Source organism: Hemiscyllium ocellatum, chromosome 37, assembly GCF_020745735.1.
Source record: "Hemiscyllium ocellatum isolate sHemOce1 chromosome 37, sHemOce1.pat.X.cur, whole genome shotgun sequence".
NCBI classification, from domain to species: Eukaryota; Metazoa; Chordata; class Chondrichthyes; order Orectolobiformes; family Hemiscylliidae; genus Hemiscyllium; species Hemiscyllium ocellatum.
Window position 1 is genome coordinate 35806932 of NC_083437.1, and position 23952 is coordinate 35830883.

A 23952-nucleotide genomic window follows, 5' to 3' on the forward strand; every position below is an offset into this window, starting at 1 on the left:
GTGTCTTATTGTCCAGTTTCACAACCACCTGATGAAGGAGCAGAGCTCCGAAAGCTAGTGCTTCCAAATAAGCCTGTTGGATGTTAACCTGTTGTGTGATTCTTAACTTTGTCCACCGCATTCCAACACCGGCTCCTCCAAATCACAACTCATTTGTAACCGGTACACTGTATTTCAATAAGTATTACTGTTTGATTCACTTGTACCTAAAGTAGAAATTATATTTCTTAAGTTTTAGGCTGCAAAGTAATATTAGGTCAACTTTAGAATGAAAATTACTATAACAGGACATAGGATTTATCTCAAAATACAAATAATCAATAAATTTATTTTCAATGATTTAAAGGAGACAATCGCCACTTTATTTAAAATGTCTTTAAATAGATGCATCTTCGGTTGCTGTTGTGATTGTAATGTTACAATGGTTTTGATTTACATGAGGTCAAAAGATCATTATACAGGTATTTGCAAGGAATTTAACAAGTGCAGTCACACCAGTGTTGACTTGAGGTACTGCTTTGTCAGTACAGTAGTAAGATGGTAAAGAAACAAATCTGAAATGATCAAACTAATGCTGTGAATGTATTATGTTGAAGACAATTAAAATATTGGCTTGGATCATGAAATTTAGCATGCTGATCTTGAAGGAAATTGACGACTAGGATCTAGCAGACGGTCTTTCGCTATGGTAGATTAGGACACTTTCAGATGTACAGCAGCAAACAAGGTAAGCAGCCAGAAAATGTGTTTCCTGAAGAAGGGCTCATGCCCGAAATGTTGATTCTCCTGCTCTTTGGATGCTGCCTGACCTGCTGCGCTTTTCCAGCAACACATTTTCAGCTCTGATCTCCAGCATCTGCAGTCCTCACTTTCTCCTCCAAAGGTAAGCAGCCAGTCACACTGAAGTATCCTCACCACAGCCAACCAGGAAGTTAAAAACACGGAATTTCTTTACCACTTCAGATGGGAAAATTAATAATTATCTTCACTTCAGCGGTAATCAACCTGGTCTCTGGAAGAAATCAGTTACCAAAAAGCACTTAAAGAGGGTATGTTCCTCAAATTTTTAAGTGCTTTTCTTCTAAACCTATTTTGGCTGAGTTTCTCAGACCTCAGGAAACCTGGTAGAGGAAGAACAGATATATTGCAGACTTACTCACACACTCACACACGCGAACAAGACCATAATATATCCCCTTTGCCTCCTTTGTTATAGACAAATTCACCAAACCCACACTGTCAGTTAGACTGATTGTAGATTCCCAACCAGACAAAGAAAATTAATATATTCTGTTGTTAATTTATGCAGGGTGCCCAGGAAACCTGTTACTTTACCCATCCAGAACTCTATCTCCCCACTCAGTTTCCGACCTCCCTAAAAATATTGGGGTCACTATTTTAGCCTCAGCTTTAGGATTCCACTAGCAGCAGGACTGAATATTGAAGCATATTATCAAACTAAAGAAATAACAACTACAGTTATAACGAAACAGTAATACTTTTGAACACATTTTTATGAACTACATATCAAAAAATAATTATGAAAGAAAGAAACATGTAAATATATTTATCTAATTGCATTAAAAATTGTATTTTTAACGCTTTAATATAATGTGAAATAATTTAATTACTGATTAGATTTTCTTTTCCTGCGGCATTGATTCATTTTGACAGTAATCCCACATTAAAGCTACTTTCAGGGAGCTCTTGGGAGTAATTCCAAACAGGCATCAATGAAGCTCTTCCCTCAGCTATAGTTGCACCAAAAGAATTGGAAAGGACATAGACATCATAAAAAAAATTTGGAAAAAACTTTTTCTAACATTCTAACAGTGTGGCCTTTAATATAATTTGCAAGAATTTAGTTTGTTTGCATAGAACATAAAGTGATTATAAACTAAATTGAAATATCTATACAAAAGGTACACCAGAAAACTTTGTTTTGAGTCAGACTTAAAATTATACCATGAGAGAACGTTAACCACAATTTTAAAAAAAAACTGAGTCTCAGCAAATCCTGTAGTGTCCATGGTGACAAAAACTGAGTTAATGTCAAGTCCAGTACAACTCCTCCTCATGCCACCCACAATTACAGATATCTTGGAGACATAAAACTTTCTTGAACAGCTGTTAGTGCTACACCCCATCACATGCACACTCAACCTCCCTCTCTCTCTCTTCCTCTTCCGCCTTCCCTCCCTCCCCTCACCCAATATCTACACCATCTCAATCCTCTCAAACCTGACTTGGTCATCAGTTTTGTTTCATTCCACCTAGGACAACAGTAGCTCCATACAGTTTGCATTATCCAAATAAGCATTCAGTCCACTTAAATACCAAATAATTGACAGTTTTCTCATTGTTGAAGCCACTTTTCATATAAAGTCAATGAATCACTTTCTGCTATAAATTGCAGAAATCCCAATTTAAAACGTGGAGAATATCATTAACGATTCCAGTGGCATGATGCTTGCTATATGTTGTCTATACATTTCTTCTATGAAATTGTCTGCATTTTTACAGAAGAAAAATATTAATTTTAAAAATAATGGTTGTAAGGCCTATAGGATAATGGTTGGGTTGGCAGGTTGTGGGGGAAATCAAATTATCCCCATTACAATAAAGGGCATGCTAAATCAAAAATTAATGCAACTGTAGACAGTTTCTGCTAACATTGTATAATTCAAAACATTCAGACTTTGAACCTATTTCAACATTCACTTAGATCATAGCTGATTTGTATCAAATCCATTTATGTACTTTGGTTCCATATCCCATTACATTCTGACCTAACAAAACTAAATCAATTTCAGTTTAGAACTTTTCAACTGGTACAGCTTTAACAGCTTTTGGGATTACTCCTTACATAAAGAAAGGACTTTGACACTGCCTTTGAGGAAGCCTAACTTACCATCTTAGTCTGGCTTGTATCACTAAAGGAAATGGTTTTGTTGCATCAAATCTATCAATCCTTTAAATTATCTTAAATATTCTATAATCAAGTGGATTCAAGTCTAGTCTATTCAATTTATCTTTCTAAGTTAACCCTTAAATTTCACTGCTGAATCTATGTCGCACCATTCCCAAGGGCAATTTATTTTTTCCAATGTCGATTGTATAACTTCCAACACTTTTATTACAACCCCTCAGGAGAGGTATGTTCATTTTGCAGTTATTTATTTATTAGGTGAAGTATGTGGACACCTAGATTTCTTGGCTGCTCTATTACTCCTAGCATTTTGACTATTACAGTTTTTTTGGCCAACAGTACGATTCTCATTTCTCCACACTGGACCACAAATGGCACAGATTTGGCCATTCGTTTTAAATTAACTAATGTTCCTTTGCAACTTCCTATTCCTGTCTATAGTACTTGCGCTGCCACCTGGGTATTTTCAGCAAACAGTGATCACGTCCTCTTGAATTCTATCGAGATCACTGATCACTTAAAAACGAATGCACCGGTACAGACCGCCACTCGTCACAACTTGTCAAGTGTAATCGCAGGCATTATCACTGTTCTGACTCCCATTTCCATAATCACATCATTTTCACTTTTACTAATAACCTGTCATGTAGAATCGTCATCAAACACTTTCTGGCAAGTCAAAACACTTGTACATTTTAAAAAGAATGAGACTTGTTTAATGATCTACTTTGTTTAATATTTCACCTGAAGAATTACTGCAAGTCCTGAAGAAACAAGTACAAAGGAAATATCATTAAACTTTGCAAGACAAACTGGCAACTCAAAATTATCTGTGCATGCAAATACCCAAATGGTTTAAGAAAGGAAGGAACTAGAAAACACCAATTTATTTCCAATTCCTGAACCCTATCAATGCTATTTCAAAGCCAATCTCCTGCACATTGTATCAGTTTCATACCTTTGATTTTCCTTCACTATTGAAAATTAAATCCTTACGTTTGCTCATACACAGTCTCAAGCAAATGCAAAACAATACAATATTTAACAACATTTTGGAAACAGTATGGTTTAGCATCCTTTCAATAATTAAAATTAGTCCGTTAGGACTATCTGGTTCATTTTTGCACAAAAGTAATTCTAATTTCCCTCTGAGCATGTTAAAAAGGAAATGATTAACATCCCAAAACTAATCAGAAGCCGTTATCCTTAAAATTTTGCAGAATTCAGTTATTAGAATTGATTTTGTATCTTGCACAAAGTTTAATGCTCGCCTGAAAACAGTTTCAGTCTTGGGATTTGTAAACATCTGTTCAAGGTTGTTTTAGCCAGTAAATTTACTGGAACAAGGAGGATTAATAGAAGATTGATAAGGTTGTTCCAAATGGGGAGGGATTTTGACAAGGTAAAGAGGGAAATATTAATTCCACTAATGGACTGGGCTTTTGGCTATGCCCTTTACTGTTCATTGAATTACAGAAATTATAACATGGAATCCGGCCAATAGTCCATGCTGGTGCTTTCTCTCTGCATAAGTAGTATACCTAATTTTATGCACCATGGCCATGTGTCTTGTTTTACATCCACTATAAAGAAATGTATTCCTTTATAATTTTAAGTACCTCAGTCATATGCTATAAATTTCTCAACTAATACAGTCCAAGTTCACTTTCAAATACCTTTCTTTGTATTTCTTTATACCATGCAGATTCCAATTGAATACATGCTGTATCTTGCTATTATCTCAATCAATGCTATTTTTAAATCTGGTCTTTGTCTGTGAGTCAGGCTCCTCAAGCCCAGTCTACCTTAGCAGAACCAACAGCTATTTAGCTTCCAGGCTTTTCGTTAGACCTGGTGTGCCACCATTCTCAATAGGACGGTGGCAGTCACTTGGCTGCCATTCATATTATTTAGAGGGAAGTCAGACCATCTGCATCAACAACCTGCAACTCTTTCTGACCTTGGGACCATTGCATAAATATTAATACCCTGGTCATCAGGTCAATTCCACATGTACACTGACAAAGCCAAGATTGGTCTCTCTGCTCCTAATCTCTTGATTCATCCTGCACCTCAGTGATATCAGACTACCTGACTGATATCCAATCCTGACAGCCACAAATTTTTCTTCAGTTAAACACTGGGAAACCCAATGATATCATCACCCCTTAGAATAAATGCCATACTCTTCCCATCTATTTGACAGCACTTTTTCCTTGCACTCCCATTTTCTCATGGTCAAGTAAATGGTTTATAAACTGAGTCTTATATGACCTGGACAGGAGTTTCCAAACTCTCCATCTCAAAGACTGCTTACCTTCACCACTTAGCATTGCTCAATACCATACTTGTACTTGCATTGGTACGACTGATGCTGAAAAGTTTCTTCCGTGCCATCTTTCACATCCAGACTCAATTACAGTACACACCATCAATGCCAATCATGCTCATCAAGGGCAGCCTCATAAACTAATAGCGATTATGAAGTCCCCAGGAGTTATTTACAAAGTTTTACAACAGAATTATTTGAGTAATGCTGTTGATTCTTCAATGAATTTGAACCTTGTTAGTCCCTGTATTTACTTATTTGAGTGTATATTATAAATTATATAATTTATATATATAAATTAAAATGGAAGTCAAGTCTCAATGACTTCATCAACATCTGATTTGCATACTTAATAATATAAAACACCACAAGTCTTTGGTATATGTCCTTCATAAAGCATAGGCTACAGAAATGCTCAGGAATGAAAATACATGTAATTTTAACCCCTATCTACCCAGATTCTGCAATAGGAGTCTGGCTAAAAGTCAATACTAGAGCTCTTGTGATGCACTGACAGTATTCTAATCTCTGCCTGAAGGCCCAGGTTATAGCTGTTTATCATAACATTCCTGATGTGGAAGTGCCAGTATTGGACTGGGGTGGACAAAAGTTTTTAAAAAAAAAATCACACAACACGAGGTTGCTCCTTCGTCAGTTAACTAGTGGAGCAGAATCATAGGACACAGAATTTATAGCAAAACATCATGGTGTCATACAACTGATGCGGTATATTGAACAAACCTAGATTGCTGTCATCTTTTAGAATGGGTTGCAGGTTTTGATTCATTAATATGTAAATCCAGGACTTCTTTCAAGTCACATTCCCAAGATAACCGAAGGTTTTATAACAAAAAAAAGGTGACATCTCAGTTCGGACAATGCCTGGACTGGTTGATTGAAAATGTCAAACAAAAAAAAATCACTGATATTTACTTGAATTGTCATTAGTAATAATTGAAGCTGCCTTTTCACAGCAAGGTTCAAGCAAGCAGTCAGTAGTAATGAGGAAAAGTTCACAAAAAATAATTTTTAGAGTAGCTGGTTAAAATTTGTTCAGTAGTTTGGAGGGATCTGAAGTGGTCCATAAAGTCAACTGATTGCAAAAGTGGTATGTACTGCTGCTATGTAGTGGTTTTAAATGAGGACAAAATTTTGTCTATGAGCCATCAGTCTTCTCTCAGGATTTTCAAGTGGTACAACTATGTGGATTACTGCACAATAAAATCATCATAGATGGTCCCTGGATAATCATAAATCCACACGGTATTCTATTATTGTGGTAAAAAAAACACTCAAATGTACATGAACTACATTTCCCTTCTGTTCATAAATGTATTCTGTTGATGTGCGGCAACATGAAGATCCCTTTATAATGCACTGAGCAAATAAACCTGCCAACAAAAGGTCTGAACCATCTGTAGTTATAACATTTCCAATGAAAAAGTCGTCAAAGTATTTCCCCAACAAGCATGCTAGTGACTTGCTTTACACAGTTAGCGACAGCCGATTCCTTATCCAATAAATGTGCCTTGGAATAACCTTAAAATTATCACAGAAGCTTTGTGTCATTGGGAATTTCACAGTTTTGTGAAGAATTATCCAACTCCTTTAGCTATTAAGTCAACCCACAACAAACAGTAAAATTGGGTGACTGAATTCCACAGTGAGGCTGAGGCAATAAATCCTGGGCTTCTCCAAGATACCCAAGTAAGACTGGCGCAGTCAAGAAAGATTAGTGGAAATATTGTGTATGATTTAAATGCAAACACGATTGGGATTCACTTCCTCACCGTCATTTAAATCTTAGAGAGAAATTTTGATCTTCATCAAGAATTGAAAGTATTTCCAAAGATGACAAAATAAAGATGAGATAACTTAGCTGAGCATCAGGAACTGATCAAAGTGCTTGAATATATTGTGGAAACAGATGTACAGCACGGAACCAGACCCTTCAGTCCAACTTATCCATGTCAACTAGATATCCTAAATTAATCTAGTCCCATTTGCCAGCACTTAGCCCATATACCTGTAAACTCTTCCTATTCAGATACTCATTCAGATGCCTACCAGCCTTCACCATTTCCTCTGGCAGCTTGTTCCATATACACACCATTCTCTGCATGCAAGTGTTGCCCCATAGGTCCCTTTTAAATCTTTCCCTTCTCACCCTAAAACTATGCCCTCTAGTTCTAGACTCCCCCACTTCAGGGAAAATACATTGTCTATTTACTCTATCCATGCCTCTCTGATTTTACAAACTTCTATCTGGTCACCCCTCAGCCTCCAACTCCAGGGAAAACTGCCCCAGCTATTCAGCTTCTCTCTGTAGCTCAAACCCTCTAATACTGCAACATTGTTGGAAGGGTTCAGGAAAGATTTACAAGTTTCACAACATCCTTCCAATAGGAGGCAGAGCAGAATTGCACACAATGTTACAAAAGTTGTCTAATGTCCTGTACAGCCACAACATGACCTCCCAACTCGAATAGAGCAATCTCATCTGAAATACTTGTTAACATACTTATTAGTACATTTCATAGTAATTATTCACAATTATACATTTGCTGAAAACTCTTTCAACATTACTGAATATGCTGTTGAATTGTAACTATTTGAACTTATTTTTTTAAAAAGTCACAAACAAACAGAAATAACTGTAAAACCAAGTAAATATCATATATATTTCTATTTCCTCCCTAAAAGTTTGTGCTTTATCAAATCAATCATTTAAGGAATTGATAAAATACTATAAAACATGGAGATATAACATAATAAAACCTGGAAAAAGTACAAACATCAACTTGTCAAAAATTTACAGCATGCTAATACCATCTGGAGTATTCATTGCTTTTTAGTGCATATGTTCTTTCTGCCAGTGATTTAATTTCATTTGATAAATCTTTTATTTCAACAGGCTATATGGCTATTCTGCATTATCTTCATGTTGACAAAAAGGACCAGGAGTGAAAGATGATTTTAAAAAGTATCGTAGTTGAATCATCAAGCCTGCTCAATTCTCTGCGCGCTAAGTTAAATTCAATGCAATTGAATAAAGATAAAGTGAAAAGACCCTTATCTACAACTGTGGAGAATTCTAAGCAAGGAATATTCCTGAAATATGTTTATAAATTCATAAATTTGATTAAATCCATGAGAAACTTATAGTCTTGAAACCTTTAAAGAACAAGAAATCCATTTTGAATTGGTACTTAGAAAACAACCAAGTATTTAACTGCTTTCACAATTATTATTTTCTGTAATTATCCAGGGTGCATCCTCAAGTAAAACATCCAATTTATTCAAATAGCTATATTTTAAATTGCAAAATGCATTTTTTTCACCATTATTCAAACACTTTGTTACACGTCCGTAACAGAAAGGTAAGAAAAACTATTAGCAAGTTGATGAAAGTCGAACTTTTGTTTAAAAATTAGTCGATGAATAGTGAAGTTCTATTAAAATCCTATATTGTAAACTTCAGGAGGTAAGCGAAACTGGACTTAATGGGAATTCTGAAATAAACAAAATACGCAGAGGATAGTTATATTTAAAGCATGTCCAATTCAAGTAATAATCTAATCATATGTATTTTCCACCTTCATTAACCCAAGGGCCTGCAAGATTGAACCGTACTATAGTTGTCACTTATTCCAGTGCCATGGATTTAGAGACGGCTCCCAACTAGAACTTTAGAGGGAAAAATATATATACAACTCGTGCGTTCAGCAACGAGTGAAACAGAATTTATTAAGTGGTGGCATGTCTTACCTCCGGGATGTCATGGCTGTTAAGAGAAGCTGGATGGATCCAGAGACCTCTGAGTGAGTGAGTGAGTGACCAGGAGACAGCGGCTACCGGCTTAAAGAGTACACCAGCCTCTGGGACCTGTCCGATGATGGACACCTACCGCCCCCAATCCACAGCGAGTAGTCCGACCTGATCGACCCCGCCCACTCCAGCGGTAGCCAATCGACAGCGCGCAGGTGAGTTAATTGACAGCCGTCTCGCCAACAGTGAGCCGGAGGTGTACCCACACGGGGCACCGCCTACCAGCCGCAACACCCATTCGACGGCGCGGTCGCACCTTGATTGACGGCCAGCCCGCCAGCTGTGCGCCGGTAGATCCGCCCACTCGGGATCCCGCCCACTATTGTCCCACCCACTTGGTGCGGCGGGGGGCCAATCGACGGCGGGCACATTGGATGATTGACAGCCTCCCCAAAACACCAGTCAGTCGCGTTAAGGAGCCGAGCTGACCGTTTAACGGTCACAGCCCCGCCTTCGCTCCGCATACGCGCTATAGGCTGACAGCTCTCACTTACCCCACGTGCGCGCGCTGTGCAACGACGACTCCCCCCGTCGCATGCGCGCGCGCGCAATTAATTGACAGCTCCCCCAGCGTGCGCGCGCATTGAGCTGACAGCTAATCTGTGTGCGCGCGCGTTGGGTTGGCAGCGCTCCCTTCCCTACTGTGCACGCGGATTTGGGTTGACAGCTCTCCTCGCCGTGCGCGCGCATTGGGCTGACAGCTCTCCCTTTCTCCACGTGCCCGCGCATTGGGTGACAGCTCTCCCTTTCTCCACGTGCCCGCGCATTGGGGTGACAGCTCTCCCTTTCTCCACGTGCCCGCGCATTGGGTGACAGCTCTCCTCACCGTGCCCGCGCATTGGGGTGACATCTCTCCCTTTCTCCACGTGCGCGCGCATTTGGTGACAGCTCTCCCTTTCTCCATGTGCGCGCGCATTGGATGACAGTACTCCCCAACGTGCCCGCGCATTGGATGACAGCTCTCCCTTTCTCCGCGTGCCCGCGCATTGGGTGACGGCTCTCCCTTTCTCCGCGTGCCCGCGCATTGGGGGGGACAGCTCTCTCTTTCTCCACGTGCGCGCGCATTGGGTGACAGCTCTCCCTTTCTCCACGTGCGCGCGCATTGGGTGACAGCTCTCCCTTTCTCCACGTGCGCGCGCATTGGGTGACAGCTCTCCCTTTCTCCAACTACATGCTGCCAGATGGGCAGGAGTTGGGGAAGTAGGAGTTTGAGTTAATGGGAGGGGAGTAGAGCGATGGAGGTGGGGAAGTGGAGGTAGAGTGAAGGGGTAGGGTAGGGTTAGAGTGAGGAGCTTGGACTTAAGGGAGTGGGAAGAATGAACGAGTTGGGTGAAAGTAGAAGATTGATATATATGTAAGTTAGCTCGCTGACCTGCAAGGTTTGTTTTCAGATCTTCTCAAAATATATTAGGAGGTTGAGGTAATGGAATGGGAAGAATGGGGAAGGGTCAGGATGGGGTAGAGTGAGGGAGTTGGGGGAGAGGAGCAGGGTAAAGTGAGGGAGTTTGGAGAAGTAGCGGGTTGAAGTAGTGGGAGTGGGTTGAGGATGGATGAAGGATATGGATTGAGTGGGGGAGGTGGGAGGGAGGAAGGATGAGGTAGTTGGCGGGTAGGGAGGCAAGGTGTGCATAGACTGAGGGAGTTGGAAGGGGGTATTGAGTGCAGAGAAGAATGAGAGAATTGGGGGAGGGGTGGTGCTGGGGAGGAGGGATTTGGTAGAATGAGGGAGTTGGGAATCTAGGGGGGGTAGAGTGAACAGGGAGGCAGTAGGGGAGCAGGAGGATTGATTAGGGTAAGGAGCAGGTGATGGGGGGGAAAAGGCTACCAAAAAATTCTGGCAATACTCAGCAGGTTTGGCAGTACCTGTGGGGAGAGAAGCATTGTTAACGTTTACAGTCCGGCATGACTCTTCCTTGGAAGACAATGCTTTGGATTTTGGTACTTTTTAAAAAAGATATATTTCATTAATCTGTTCAGTCATGTTATTACCTGCCTGTGTAATAGGTCGGACTTGAACCCAGGCCTCCTGGCTCAGAGATAGTGTCATTAAGACTGCACCATAAATACCTATATGGTTTTTTAAAATGTTCTTTTTAGGCAGAGGGAAAGAGGAGTGAGCAGGGATGGTAGGGGTGTTCAAAGAGTGTTTGAGGTAGTTTAGGGGTGATTAGGATGTTAAATATGTGCAAAATATTAGTAGAAAGTGGATCTGCTCTGCTGACAACAAAGGCAAGACATGCCTGAGAGAGGGTAGAGGATGTAAAAGAAATGGAGGATACAAAGGCCATAATCTGAAGTTGTGGACCTCAATATTGAGTTCCTAGAAGCTTCCTCTTCTGGATAGCAAACCCATTTTCTCATTTTTCTACCTAATTGTACACCTATTTTATCTATCTATCTATCCTATCTTCTTTACAAACATTATTACTGCCTTTGTCTTTATCTCAGGGTACGCTCACAACCGGTTCCCCTTGGGTCTCCTCCAGTTTTGTCTAAAATATATTTTTAAAAATCAAGCCTTTTCAATTCCACAGAAGAGTAATCGAAACGTTGACTCTGTTTCTCCACACATGCTGCTAGATGTGCTGAGTTTCTCCTGCACTTTCTATTTATCTTTTAGATTTCCAGCATTCACAGTGTTTTGCTTTCATTGGAGAATGGGAGCTCGGTTCACACTGCTTTACCATAGCAACAGTCAAAACTAAATCTAAAGGAACCAGGATATGGAGTTTGAGGGGCTCCTTATTTCTAGAATAAACGATACAGTATTGACATTTCCTTTCACTATCTGATATTGAAGTCCAGCCAACGTTTGTGTCCAAAAGTAGTTTCATGCTTTGTATTTGGAAAAAATTGAATTTATATTGTGAGGTGACAAATCTAGAATCTTATCTGAGGCAGCATCCCTATAACTGAAACTTTAATTTACTTTTTCCTGTGCCCCCAACACAGTGAGCATTTCCAGAATTTTCTGGATCTTCTAAACCATGAGCTACTTTGTCACGAGTCTAGTCCTAGTCTGGGGGTTTAGTTAGTTGGCTGGACAGCTGGTTTGTAATGCAGTATGGGTTCAAGTCCTGACCCTTAGGTGAAACCACAACCTGTCATCTCTCTTCAGTGGAGAGAGTTGCAGGACTATGACACTCAGTCAGGCTAAAAGTACATAAAACAGCTAGGCATGCCCTGAACATACTGGATGGAATAGTTTCATTGAGCTAAATGGTCTCCACAATCATGTTTATTTTCTGATTGATCTATGCCAATTACATACCTGAACACTACCCCTGCCAATAGCTAACCCCAAGTCATTTTAGAGAATAACATTTGAGCAAATATTATTGACAACAGCATGGTTGCTGAACTGTGTACAAGCCAGAGAAATGTGTAAGTGCAACATAATTAAGTAAACCAAGTCAGGCTGCCCACCAAAACTGCGACCTAATAATTGTCATATAGACTCATATTCCTACACAGGACTTTCCGATAGCTAAATGTCAACTGATATTGCAAGCAGTACTCTAATGACTAAGTGCCTTTGTGTACTGTATATGACATTAGATCCTGCTTCTCACCACATATTAAGAAACAAAACACTGTACAAGATATATTCATAAAATATATGCTTTGAGTGAGTTACAGAAGTCTCTTTTATAAATGGAATAAATGTACTTTAAAGCATCTTGCATGCAACATTCTCATTTTAATAGGCTGACAAAGTGCAGAAGTTGTTTTTCTCTTAATCCAGACTAAAAATAGACTGTCATGAAATCCAGATTTATCTGAAAAGTGCGAAGTACCACTGGGTGCAAGATATGCCACCACACCTCTGGATGATTCACTATCCTCAGGAATGGTGGGTGAGGTGTGGGATGGGGGAAGGGAGGCTACAGGGAATAAACTGAGGAGAAATATACTCTAAACTTCTTTACTATGGAATTTCCATTGCAGCATAATTTATTACATTAGGACGAGAGTTTACAAGGCAAAATATTTGCATGTTGCAGGAATTTAGCTTGATTTCACATTGAATTAATAATGAAAAGCCAGCTTTAAACCAAATTATTGAGATTGTCATGTCTCACTGGGGTAACTCACTAGGAATCAAGCCCCACTGTTGCCATAGTGTCACCAAAAATTAAAGATTTTATCAAAGTACCCAGAATTTCCTAATTTGCCTGTCAGACATACTCAAGTTAACAGAAACATAGTTCAGGTTTCTGTACTTAAGAGAAATTACTATTTATTACAAATAAATAGACAGCAATTGCATGTTAAAAAAAATCTATGAGATGTTGATAGACAACTCCACTGATTAAAATTTTATACCCCTACTAAAACTCCCTTCCAGACAGAGACAGACAAAAAAAGCATAGGTGTAATGGATGGAAGTGAAATCTGGGAAAGCAGTTCAATGGTCTGAGAGGATTATTTTGCTTGCTAAGACTTGTGGTTCTCCAGTCTCTTTGATTGAGGTCCTCTTCACCTCTTTACAGGATGCAAAGTCAACTTGTGCATTCCCTCCAAAGCCTCTTAGTTACTAGTTAAAAGCCAAAGATTGCAGCAAGTGGTGAGGGAAAATAAACTGGCTTTCTCCTAGCCGTGGGTATCTTACTGGATGAAAAGTGCACCTTCTGCTCTTTGTGGCAATCTGAAGGCTTTTGCCAGCATCATGCCTGCCCACAAGATCTTCAGCTACTCAGGAGCTAATCCAATGCTTGTTGTCAGGCTGATGACCTTTGCTATCCACAACTAGTTACAACTCTACACAGCACACAGCAACCCATTGCCAACCAAATCCTACTGGTGCCAGCCCATCTACAAACAGCCTCATCTGTTGCTTAAACAAAGCAGCTGTGTAAACCCAACTCACCATAAGTTTCAGTAATTAAAGCGGAAATTGCTAGAAAAACTCAGCAAGGCTGGCAGCATCTAAGGAGAGAAAGCAGAGGTAACACTTCAGATGTAGTGACCCTTCTTCAGAATGAGTTTTTCTAGCAATATCTGTTTTTGCTTCTGATTTCCAGCATCCACAGTTCTTTCTGTTTGTGTTTAGAGTTTCAGTAACTTGCTTTTAAATAGTACAATAATTCCTTCCTCAGCTATTTGCAGTAAAACAGTCCTTTTATTTCTACTTCAGCCCAAAATAAAAAGCACAGAAAATTTTAAAAATTTAATCTTTAAAATGTGTTCTACTGAAATAGCCCAAGCCTGCGTGGTGATGTGCATAACCTAATGTTGATGAAAAAAAAATCATGAAACATAGGATGCTGCAGCATAGAAGGAGGAATTTCATCCATTATGTCTGTGTGAGCCCTTCTGCAGAGCTATCCAGTTAAGTCCTCTTCACAGCTTGCATTCATCTAATTCCCTTCTGAAAGCCACAAATGAATCTGCTTTCAGCAAAATTTTTGGTAGTGCAACCCAAATCTCAAAACATACTAAGTAACAAAAAATGTTTTCTCATGTCACTGCTGCTTCCTTTGCCAAAGACTTTCAGTCTCTGCCCTCTGATTTCTGACCCTTCTGCCCCTAGAAACTACTTCTACTTACTTAACCCACCTAAACCATTCACACGTTTGACTACCAGTTTCAAATTTCCTCTTCATTTTATCTGCTGTATGAAAAACAACCACGCCCTCCCCACTTGGTTTCTCCAGTCTCACTGCTGAACTGAAGTCCCTCATCCCTTGTACCATGCAATTAAATTTCCTCTGCACCTTTCTAAAAGCCTTAATATCCTTCCTAATATAAGATGTCCCAGTAAAATAGTATTTTATAAAAGTTTAAGGAAGGAAATCTGTAATTTTAATCTAGTCTAGCCTACATATGATGTCAGACCCACAGCAATGCATTTGGTCTTAACTGGCCTCCGAAATTTCCTAGTAACTCACTTAATTCAAGGGTTTTTTTAAGGATGGGCAACAAATGCTGACCTTTCCAATGCTACCTAGATCTCCTGAAAGGAATCAAAGGTTGCCCTGTTCTTGCACTCCTTTCAAAATGTTATCATTTAATTTATATTGCCTCCCTCTTTCCTTCTACCAAAGTAGATCACTTGAGACATTCTTTATTAAATTTGACTGCCATATATCGAACCATTTCATCAAGTTTATGGATCTAGTAAACCACATATTTGAGTTTACACAACTGCTTTGTTTAAGCAGTGGAGGAGGCTGTTTGTAGATGGGTTGGCACCAGTGGGTATGTACAAAGTGAAATTCGGCCGGCAATAGGTCATTGATTGCTTTGTAGAGTTGTGATTGGTTGTGGATAGCACATACATATCCGGTAAACCATTAAGTAAAAAATGAGGTCTGCCGATGCTGAAGATCAGAGCTGAAAATGTGTTGCTGGTCAAAGCACAGCAGGTCAGGCAGCATCCAAGGAACAGGAAATTCGACGTTTCGGGCCTGAAACATCGAATTTCCTATTCCTTGGATGCTGCCTGACCTGCTGTGCTTTGACCAGCAACACATTTTCAGCTGGTAAACCATTAACCACATATAACCTACAAGCTATAGGATGTGTTAAAAAATTAACAATGTTCTATTCACTGATACCTTTTGACATTCCTCCCAAGCTCCATGAAAATCCTGATGAACATTTCTGTGCCAAAATGCCCAGAAGTACAATCACAGTTGTGATTCTCCATGTGATAAGTTCATTTGTTACTGTCATCAAGTAGAAGGCAAGTTGTTCAAGACTAGTTGCTTCTCTATGCACAAGAAAGTGAATTTCTCAGTGAATTCTGCTCATTTCCCTCCTATATATTTTAGAGAAAGTGGCTTATGGCAAATGCAAAGTTGAAAAGTGTGATGCTGGAAAAGCACAGGTGGTCAGGCAGCATCTGAGGAGCAGGAATAAGCAGACGTTCAGTTGAGGTTCGTGTATACACACTCAAACCTTATTGAACTATTATGGTTTGAAAGTGAAAGTTGTCATAGTCTCAGAGGATCACAGACTATTCTCTCAATAGAGAGAGATGATCAGCAGTGAGTTTAACCTAAGGGTCACCATGCCTCAAGTGAGATTAAGAAGGGATTGGGGGAAGTGGGGGAAGGTTTCACGTAACCTTAGTCAGTACAGAAGGAAACCTACATTGTTGATGTCACTCTGAATTACAAACCAGTCTTTCAGCTAACCAACCCCTCTATTTCCTGATATAGTATAATCTTTGAGATCCAATGTGCAGGATATGAAGCTTTGTTCAGCACCTCCCACCTTAACATTTATGCAAATACAATGCAATGGATATAAAATCAAACACAGAGATGTTAATATTGTTTCATAGACCAGGGAAAACTCATCATCTCCTAAAATTGTACAATTTTTGTCTACGTTGGGGGTAGAATTGAATTTGTTAATTGATTCTGCTGAGCTGAGAAAGCACTTGTGACTTTGTCACTCATGAATTATGCAATCTCTTCCTTGTCTGTAATACACTTCGCATTCGCTATCCGTTAGCTTGTATGGAATGTGGCACAACTTTGGTTTGTTGCTGCTGTACTAGTCTTACATTCATGCTCACAGATGTGTGGATCCAAACATATTGATTTTCAATAGGAAAGCAGAAGCTGATGAGAGTCATTTACTGAGTTTAAAATATGATACAGGTTTAGAGGTATTGAGGCGATACAGCAACTGTTTAGAGATTTACAAGCAGGGTGTGCAGATGTTTACCAGTGCACTCATTTTCCAGTTGATTTTCAATGTTTGATGACAGCTAGCCTAAGAATACGTTATAAAAAGGCTTTCACATTCTACCTGGTAGTTTGGTGAAACTATCCTTGTCTTTCAAAAACAGCATAATAAATCACAGTATTATTTTTGGCTGAATAACGTGATATAAACAGGAAACACTCTTCACTATGAAATGTATCTTGGCAAAACAAAAGATTGGGAAACTGTAATTGTTTAATTCCAACACATTCTGAAAAAACAAGATTCAGAGAACACTTAAGGGAGTACCACAGCTTGGTTTGGGATGATGCTGATAAGCTTTCAGGTCTTCACCTTACATTGGAAAACATCCCAGACTCTATGCTGTCCTCATTTTCTGTAGCATTGTGTGTTCAAACTGGAAAAGTAAAGAATAGGATTTTTGTTCGTTTATTCTTGAAGAAATTCAAAGTGAGTGTTTAGTGTTGCCATTTTCCAGGTGTGAGATGAAAGCAAAGGAAAACCTGACACTTATGTCTTGTTTCTCTAAATGTTAGAGATTGATCGTGGTTTTCAATACAACAGAAGGAATATAAAATGCAACATTTCAATACATATGCATACATATATCTCTCATCCACCTTTTTGAGCATATGGAAACTTAGTCTTGATATTTCTCGTGGTGACATTGGAAGAACAATTCCTAACATGCTCAAAACACTTTCCTTGGTCATGATTTTCACAGACAGAGGAAACAAGTTAAGTGGCCTAACATGCACATTTGACTCATGCACATTAAATGCGTTCAATTGACCATCTGTGCCAGAGTCAGTGCGGGAGGGCACTGTGGAGCATGCTTGTCATAAAACTGGACAGTCATGGTCAGTGTGCCTTGACACTGCTCATGTTATCTCCCATTACATAAGTGGTTGGGCATGGGTTTTGTGTATTGAAAAATCCCATTTATTACAACTAACAATTATGGACAAGTATTACATTCCTCAGGCACATAAGTGTCTGGGGTAATATTAAGCTATTAGCTTACAACAGAGGAGCATGCATCCTACAGAGTGTCATGCTTCAAATGATCTGAGATTAGAAGGAGTATGAAACCATTATACCCTCAGTTTACATGCTATGATGCAGTTAGAACATAGAACAGTACAACACAGGAATGGGCCCTTCAGGCCATGATGTGCTAAACATGACACCAAATTAAACTAATCCCTTCTGCCTGCCCTTTGGTCCATATCCCCCCATTCCTTGCATATTCATGTGCTTATCTAAAAGTCCCTTACATGATCCTATTGCATCTGTCTCCACATCATCACTGGCAGCGCATTCCAGACTCCTGCCACTCTCTATGTAAAAATCTTGTCCCTCTCATCTCCTTTGAACTTTCTCCTTCTCACCTGAAATGCATGTCCCCTAGTGTTAGTCATTTCAACTCTGGGAAAAAGATTCTGACCGTTAACCCTATCTATGCATATCACAATTATATGGACTTCTATAAAGTCTCCCCTCAGCTTCTGCAGCTTCACAGAAAACAACACAAACCTCTCCTTATAGCTCTTTCTTGATTTCAAAATGCTCTAGCATATTAACATGCTCCACACTAACTTCACTGTCTTCTGTATCCTTCTCCTGGGTGAATGCCAACACAAAGTACTCGTTTAAGATCTTGCCCACATCCTGTGCACCCAAATGCAAGTTCCCTCCTTTGTCCATGAGTGGTCTAACTTCTCTTTAGTTATCCTCTTGTTTTTAATGTATGTGTAAAATGTCTTGGGATTCCCCTTAACTGTACTTGCCAAGGTCATTTCATGACCCTTTACTTCCCTTCTAATTACCTGCTTGAGTTATTTCCTGCTTTCTTTATATCCCTCACCAGCCCTGCCTGATTTTAGCTTCCTAAACCTTATGTATGCTTCTTTTTTTGTTTTGACTAAATTCATAATCTCCCTCATTCTCCAAAGGTCCCTTTACCTTGCCATCCTTGTCCTTCCTCCCTACTGGAACATGCTAGTCCTGAACTCTGATCAGTAGGTCTTTAAACAGCTCCCACATATCAATTATGGACTTGCCATAACAGCTCCTTCCAATTAACATTCCCTAGCACCTGCTTAATACTGACGTAACTTGCCCTCCCTGAATTTAGTACCTTCCCACAAGATCCTGACTTATCTTTATTCATAGCTATCTTAATAGTTAAGGAGTTGTGATCACTGTTTCCAAAATGCTTTCCCACTAAAGGTAGGTCATTAGCCAATGCAAGGTCCAGTATGACCCCTTCTTTAGTTGGATTATCCACATACTGTTTGAAAAAGACCTCTTGGTTGCACTTAACAAATTCTGCACTGTCTAAGCTTCTTGCTCTAAGGGAGTCCCAGTCAATAGTGAGGAAGTTAGTTACCCATTATGACAAATCTGTTGTTATTCTGTCTTTCTGTAATTTGCCTACATATTTGTTCCTCAATGTCTCAGTGGCTGTTGGGAGACATATAGTATAATCTTATCAGAATGATTGCACCCATCTTATTTTTGAGCTGTACTTGTATCGCTTCAGTGGATGAACTCTCCAGTATGTTCTCTCTGAGTGCAGATGTGACATTCTCCCTGATTAGTAATGCAATTCTTCCACCTCTTTTACCTTCCTTTCTATCTCATCTAAAACAACAAAACCCCCAAAATGTTGAGCAGCCAGTCCTCCCCCTCTCAACCAAGCCTCTGTAATGGCCACAACATCATTGTCTCATGTACTAATCCAGGCTCTATGCTCATCTGCTTTACCTATAATACTCCTTGCATTGAAATAAACACAATTCTGTCCATTAGTACCATTGTGTTCATTAACCTGTCTCTGCCTGTCCTTCCCTTCTGACTTACTGGTCCTAACATCTACTTTCCCCTTCCTCTTGATGACCTGCTGCTCTGGTTTCCAGTCCCCTGCCTTTCTTTTTAAATCACAGAATTCCAATAGTGTGGAAACAGGCCCTTCGGCCCAACAAGTCCACACCTCTGAAGAGTAACCCATCCAGACCCACTCCCCTACATTTACCCCTGACTAATACATATAGAACACCATGGGCAATCTAGCATAGCCAATTCATTTAACCTACACATCTTTGGACTGTGGGAAGAAACCAGAGCACCTGGAGGAAACCCACGCAGACACAGGAAGAATGTGCAAACTCCACTCAGGCAATCGCCTGAGACTGGAATTGAACCTGAGTCCCTGACGCTGTGAGGCAGCAGTGCTAACCACTGTGCCACCAGTTTAAAGTATCATCAGGATATGAGCATGTCTCTTAAAGGCATTCTGCCATACTGACTAACACAAGAATCATGACTTGAGGAATTTCAGGGCTAGACTGAATATCTGATATTTACTTTGGTGGATCTTTCAGTTTTAGTTTCTCTGCTGCACAAATGAGCACAAATTGAGGCACGCAAAGACTGATACTGAGCAGGGAAATAGTGACAAACTATTGTTATTTTCTCCATAACAGTCTCCCTCTGGCAATCAGTATGTGGAAATGCTGATGTTGAACTGGGGTGGAAAAGTTAAAGATCACTCATTTCCAGATTGTAGCCTGCCTTAAAGAAGTTTTCCTCCTCTATTGCGAATCCTCTTGCAAGGATCCCTGCCTTGAAGAAGTTTTCCTCCTCGCTCTACAAGAATCTCAGGGAGTCCCTCTCCCACTGCAACTCCCAGGTCATTTCCTCTGCCCTGAAGCTCTTCAACCATGTCCTGAAACAAACTCGCTACCACAGCCACATTTCCAGCTCAGCACTGTCCCCATGACTTGTCCTACATGCCTATCTTCTTTTCCACCTATCCACTCCACCCTCCTCTCTGACCTATCACCTTCATCACCTCCCCCATTCACCTATTGTACTCCATGCTACTTTCTCCCCACCCTCCGCTAGATCTCTCCATGCTTCAAGCTCTCTGCCTTTATTCCTAATGAAGGGCTTTTGACCGAAACATCGATTTTGCTGCTCCTCAGATGCTGCCTGAACTGCTGTGGTCTTTCAGCACCACTAATCCAAAATCTGGTTTCCAGCATCTGCAGTCATTGTTTTTACCTCCAGACAATAGTCCAACAGGTTTATTTGGAAATATAAGTTTTCGGTGTGCTGCTCCTTCATCAGGTAGCTAGTGGAATAGGATCACTAGACACAGAATTTATAGCAAAATATCATAGTGTCATACTGATGTGATATATTGAAAAATACTAGACTGATGTTAAGTCTTTCATCTTTTAGATTGGGCTGCATGTTTTGATTCATTAATATGTAAATCCCAGAACTTCTTTCAAGTCACATTCCCAAGATAACATAAGGTTTTATGAAGAAAGGTGACATCTCAGCTCAGTCAATGCATTAAAGGTGAGGTTAGAGTCTGTGAGTATTCCAATCTTGAGCCAGACTGGTTCTATTTCCAAAGTAAGAATTTATAAAATGTCACATGGATTATAAAAAAATACTGACTGCCTACAGATAGTGTGCTTTTTGAATAAAATAGAATGTATCTGCAAATACAATTCTGCAAATGCAAATTCACCCCATAGACTTATGGGAGAGAGAGAGTAAGAGTGTGTGTCTATGTGGAGGGGGGGTGCACAGGGATGGGGGGAAGTATGTGTATGTGTGTGCTTGATAGAATGTGCACGTGAGTGTGATAGAGTATATGCCTGTGATAGGATCTGCACATGGATGTGAGTGCGGGCGGGGGGGTTGGAGTGGGATGTATGCCTGAGAGACAGCATGTGTATGAGGCAGTGTCTGCGTGAGTGTCTGAGACTGTAAGACTGTGTGTATGTGTGCTTGAGTGTGAATGTCTGTGTGAGAGTGTATAGTGCAGTGGAGTCACCTGTAGTGTGACATGAACCCAAGATCCCGGTTGAGGCCATCCCCATGGGTACCAATCTTGGCTATCAGTCTCTGCTCAGCCACTCACTGTTGTTGTGTATTGCAAAGTCCATCTTGGAGGATAGTCACCCGAAGATCCGAGGCCAAATGTTCCTGACCGCTGAGAGGAACATCCTTGTCTGGCAATTGTTGCGTGGGGTCCATTCATCCATTGTCGTAGCATCTGCTTGGTAGCGAATTTTGAGGAGATTTGTAACTCAGGTTGAGGTTCTGGATGTAGGCTTGCTCGCTGAGCTGGAAGGTTCATTTTCAGATGTTTCATCACCATTCTAGGTAATATCTTCAGTGAGCCGCCGGATGAAGCACTGCCGATGTTTCCTGCTTTCTATTTACATGTTTGAGTTTCTTCAGGTTGGTGATGTCATTTCCTGTGGTGGTGTCATTTCATGTGGTGATGTCATTTCTTGTTCTTTTTCTCAGGGGGTGGTAAATGCAGTCCAAGTCAATGTGTTTGTTGATAGAGTTCCGGTTGGAGTACCATGCTTCTAGGAATTCGCGGGAGTGTCTCTGTTTGGCTTGTCCAAGGATGGATGTGTTGTCCCAGTCGAAGTAGTATTCTTCCTTATCTTATTGTAAGGATAGTAGTGAGAAAGGGTCATGTCGTTCTGTGATTAGTTGATGTTCATGTGTCCTGGTGGCTAGTTTTCTGCCTGTTTGTCTAATGCAGTGTTTGTTACAGTTTTTGCACGGTATTTTGTAAATGACATTAGTTTTGCTTGTTGTCTGTATAGGGTCTTTAAAGTTCATTGCCTGCTGTTTTAATGTGTTGGTGGATTTATGGGCTACCATGATGCCAAGGAGTCTGAGTAGTCTGGCAGTCATTTCTGCAATGTCTTTGATGTAGGGGGAGTGGCCAGTGTTTGGGCTTATTGCTGAGAAATTGGTGTACTGTGTTTATTGGGTACCCGTTCTTTTTGAATACCCTGAACACATGATTTTCCTCTGCTCTGCGAAGTTCCTCTGTGCTGCAGTGTGTGGTGGCTCAATGAAATAAGTTCTAGTGCAACTTTGTTTGTGGATGTTGAGATGATTGCTTCTGTAGTTCAATGTTTGGACTGTATGTGTTATTTTCCTGTAGACTCTGGTTTGAAGTTCCCCATTGGCTGTTCACTCTAATGTGACATCTAGGAAAGGCAGTTTGTTGTTGGTTTCCTCCTGTTCAATGAATTTTATGTCAGTCAGGGTATTATTGATGGTCTTGAAGGTTTCCTCTAATTTGTTTCCTCTAATAAGTTATGACAAAAATGTCATCCATGTGGTGGATCCAAGTTTGGATTGGATGGTTGGCAGAGCTGTTTGTTCAAGTTTCTGCATTAATGCCTCTGCTAAGAACCCTGATATCAGAGATCCCATGGGTGTTCCGTTGGTTTGTCTGTAGGTTTGTTGTTGAAGGTGAAGTGGATGGTAAGGCTTAAGTCCACCAGTTTGACGATACTGTCCTTGCTGATGAGGTTGGTGGTGTTTGGTGTATGTGTCTTTGGTTCTTCTAATAATGTAGCCAGTGTTTCCTTGGCCAGGTTGATGTTGATTTACGTGAACAAGGCTGTTACATCAAAGGAGACCATTATTTCATCTTCTTATTTCACCCATGAGTACCTGCCACGTACGTGTCACGTATGAAGGAGCATCACTCCGAAAGCTTGAACTTCCAAATAAACCTGTTGGACTATAACCTGGTGTTGTATGATTTTTAAATCAGTATAATGACAGATTTCAACTTACATTCTATGAGTAACGTCCAGGCCCCAGGTTGATGCACGTGGGTGAGGGACAATTTATGCATGAAACAATAAAATAAGTGAACTTTTCATTTTTTGATCATTATTTTTGTCAGTATTTTAAGTTGGCCATGAATTAATTTTAAAGAAACCAGCATAATACGTCCTCATAATTAAATGTTTTAATGTCATTATTAAAACAGAGATGGAAGTCTCCATAAATCACACTTCCCTATTGCCTCCAATAACATTTCCTTTCATGTGTATTGTTATTTCACATAGTATTGAGTGTAACATACACTCAATACTATGTAATTTTATAAAGTAATATTTTCCTTAAAATATGCTGCTATTGGAAAGATTGTTGTCATCTTACTTGATGCAGGTTAGTGTTTATTCAACTGTATATTTATATCTGCAAGTCTTTGGTTGCATGGAATGTTTGCCTGAACTTAAGCAAACAGCTGTACCGAGATAACAATTGCTTTTACTTACTGAGGTAATAACACATTGCAGATAACCAATTCCACAATACATATTTCTCCGAAGCTGTA

At 40.0% G+C, this 23952-nt stretch overlaps 1 protein-coding gene across 3 annotated transcripts in view; it reads right to left on the reverse strand.

Moving 5' to 3' along the window:
• The window catches only part of ptpn11b (protein tyrosine phosphatase non-receptor type 11b), a 132327-nt gene extending 123204 nt beyond the window's left edge, over positions 1 to 9123 (reverse strand). For all 3 annotated transcript variants that reach the window (XM_060852439.1, XM_060852440.1, XM_060852442.1), the window contains exon 1: positions 9027 to 9123. In XM_060852439.1, the coding sequence (XP_060708422.1) occupies positions 9027 to 9040 (14 nt within the window). In that variant the 5' untranslated portion in view covers positions 9041 to 9123. The remainder of the gene's footprint in view (positions 1 to 9026) is intronic.
• Positions 9124 to 23952: the final 14829 nt, after the last annotated feature.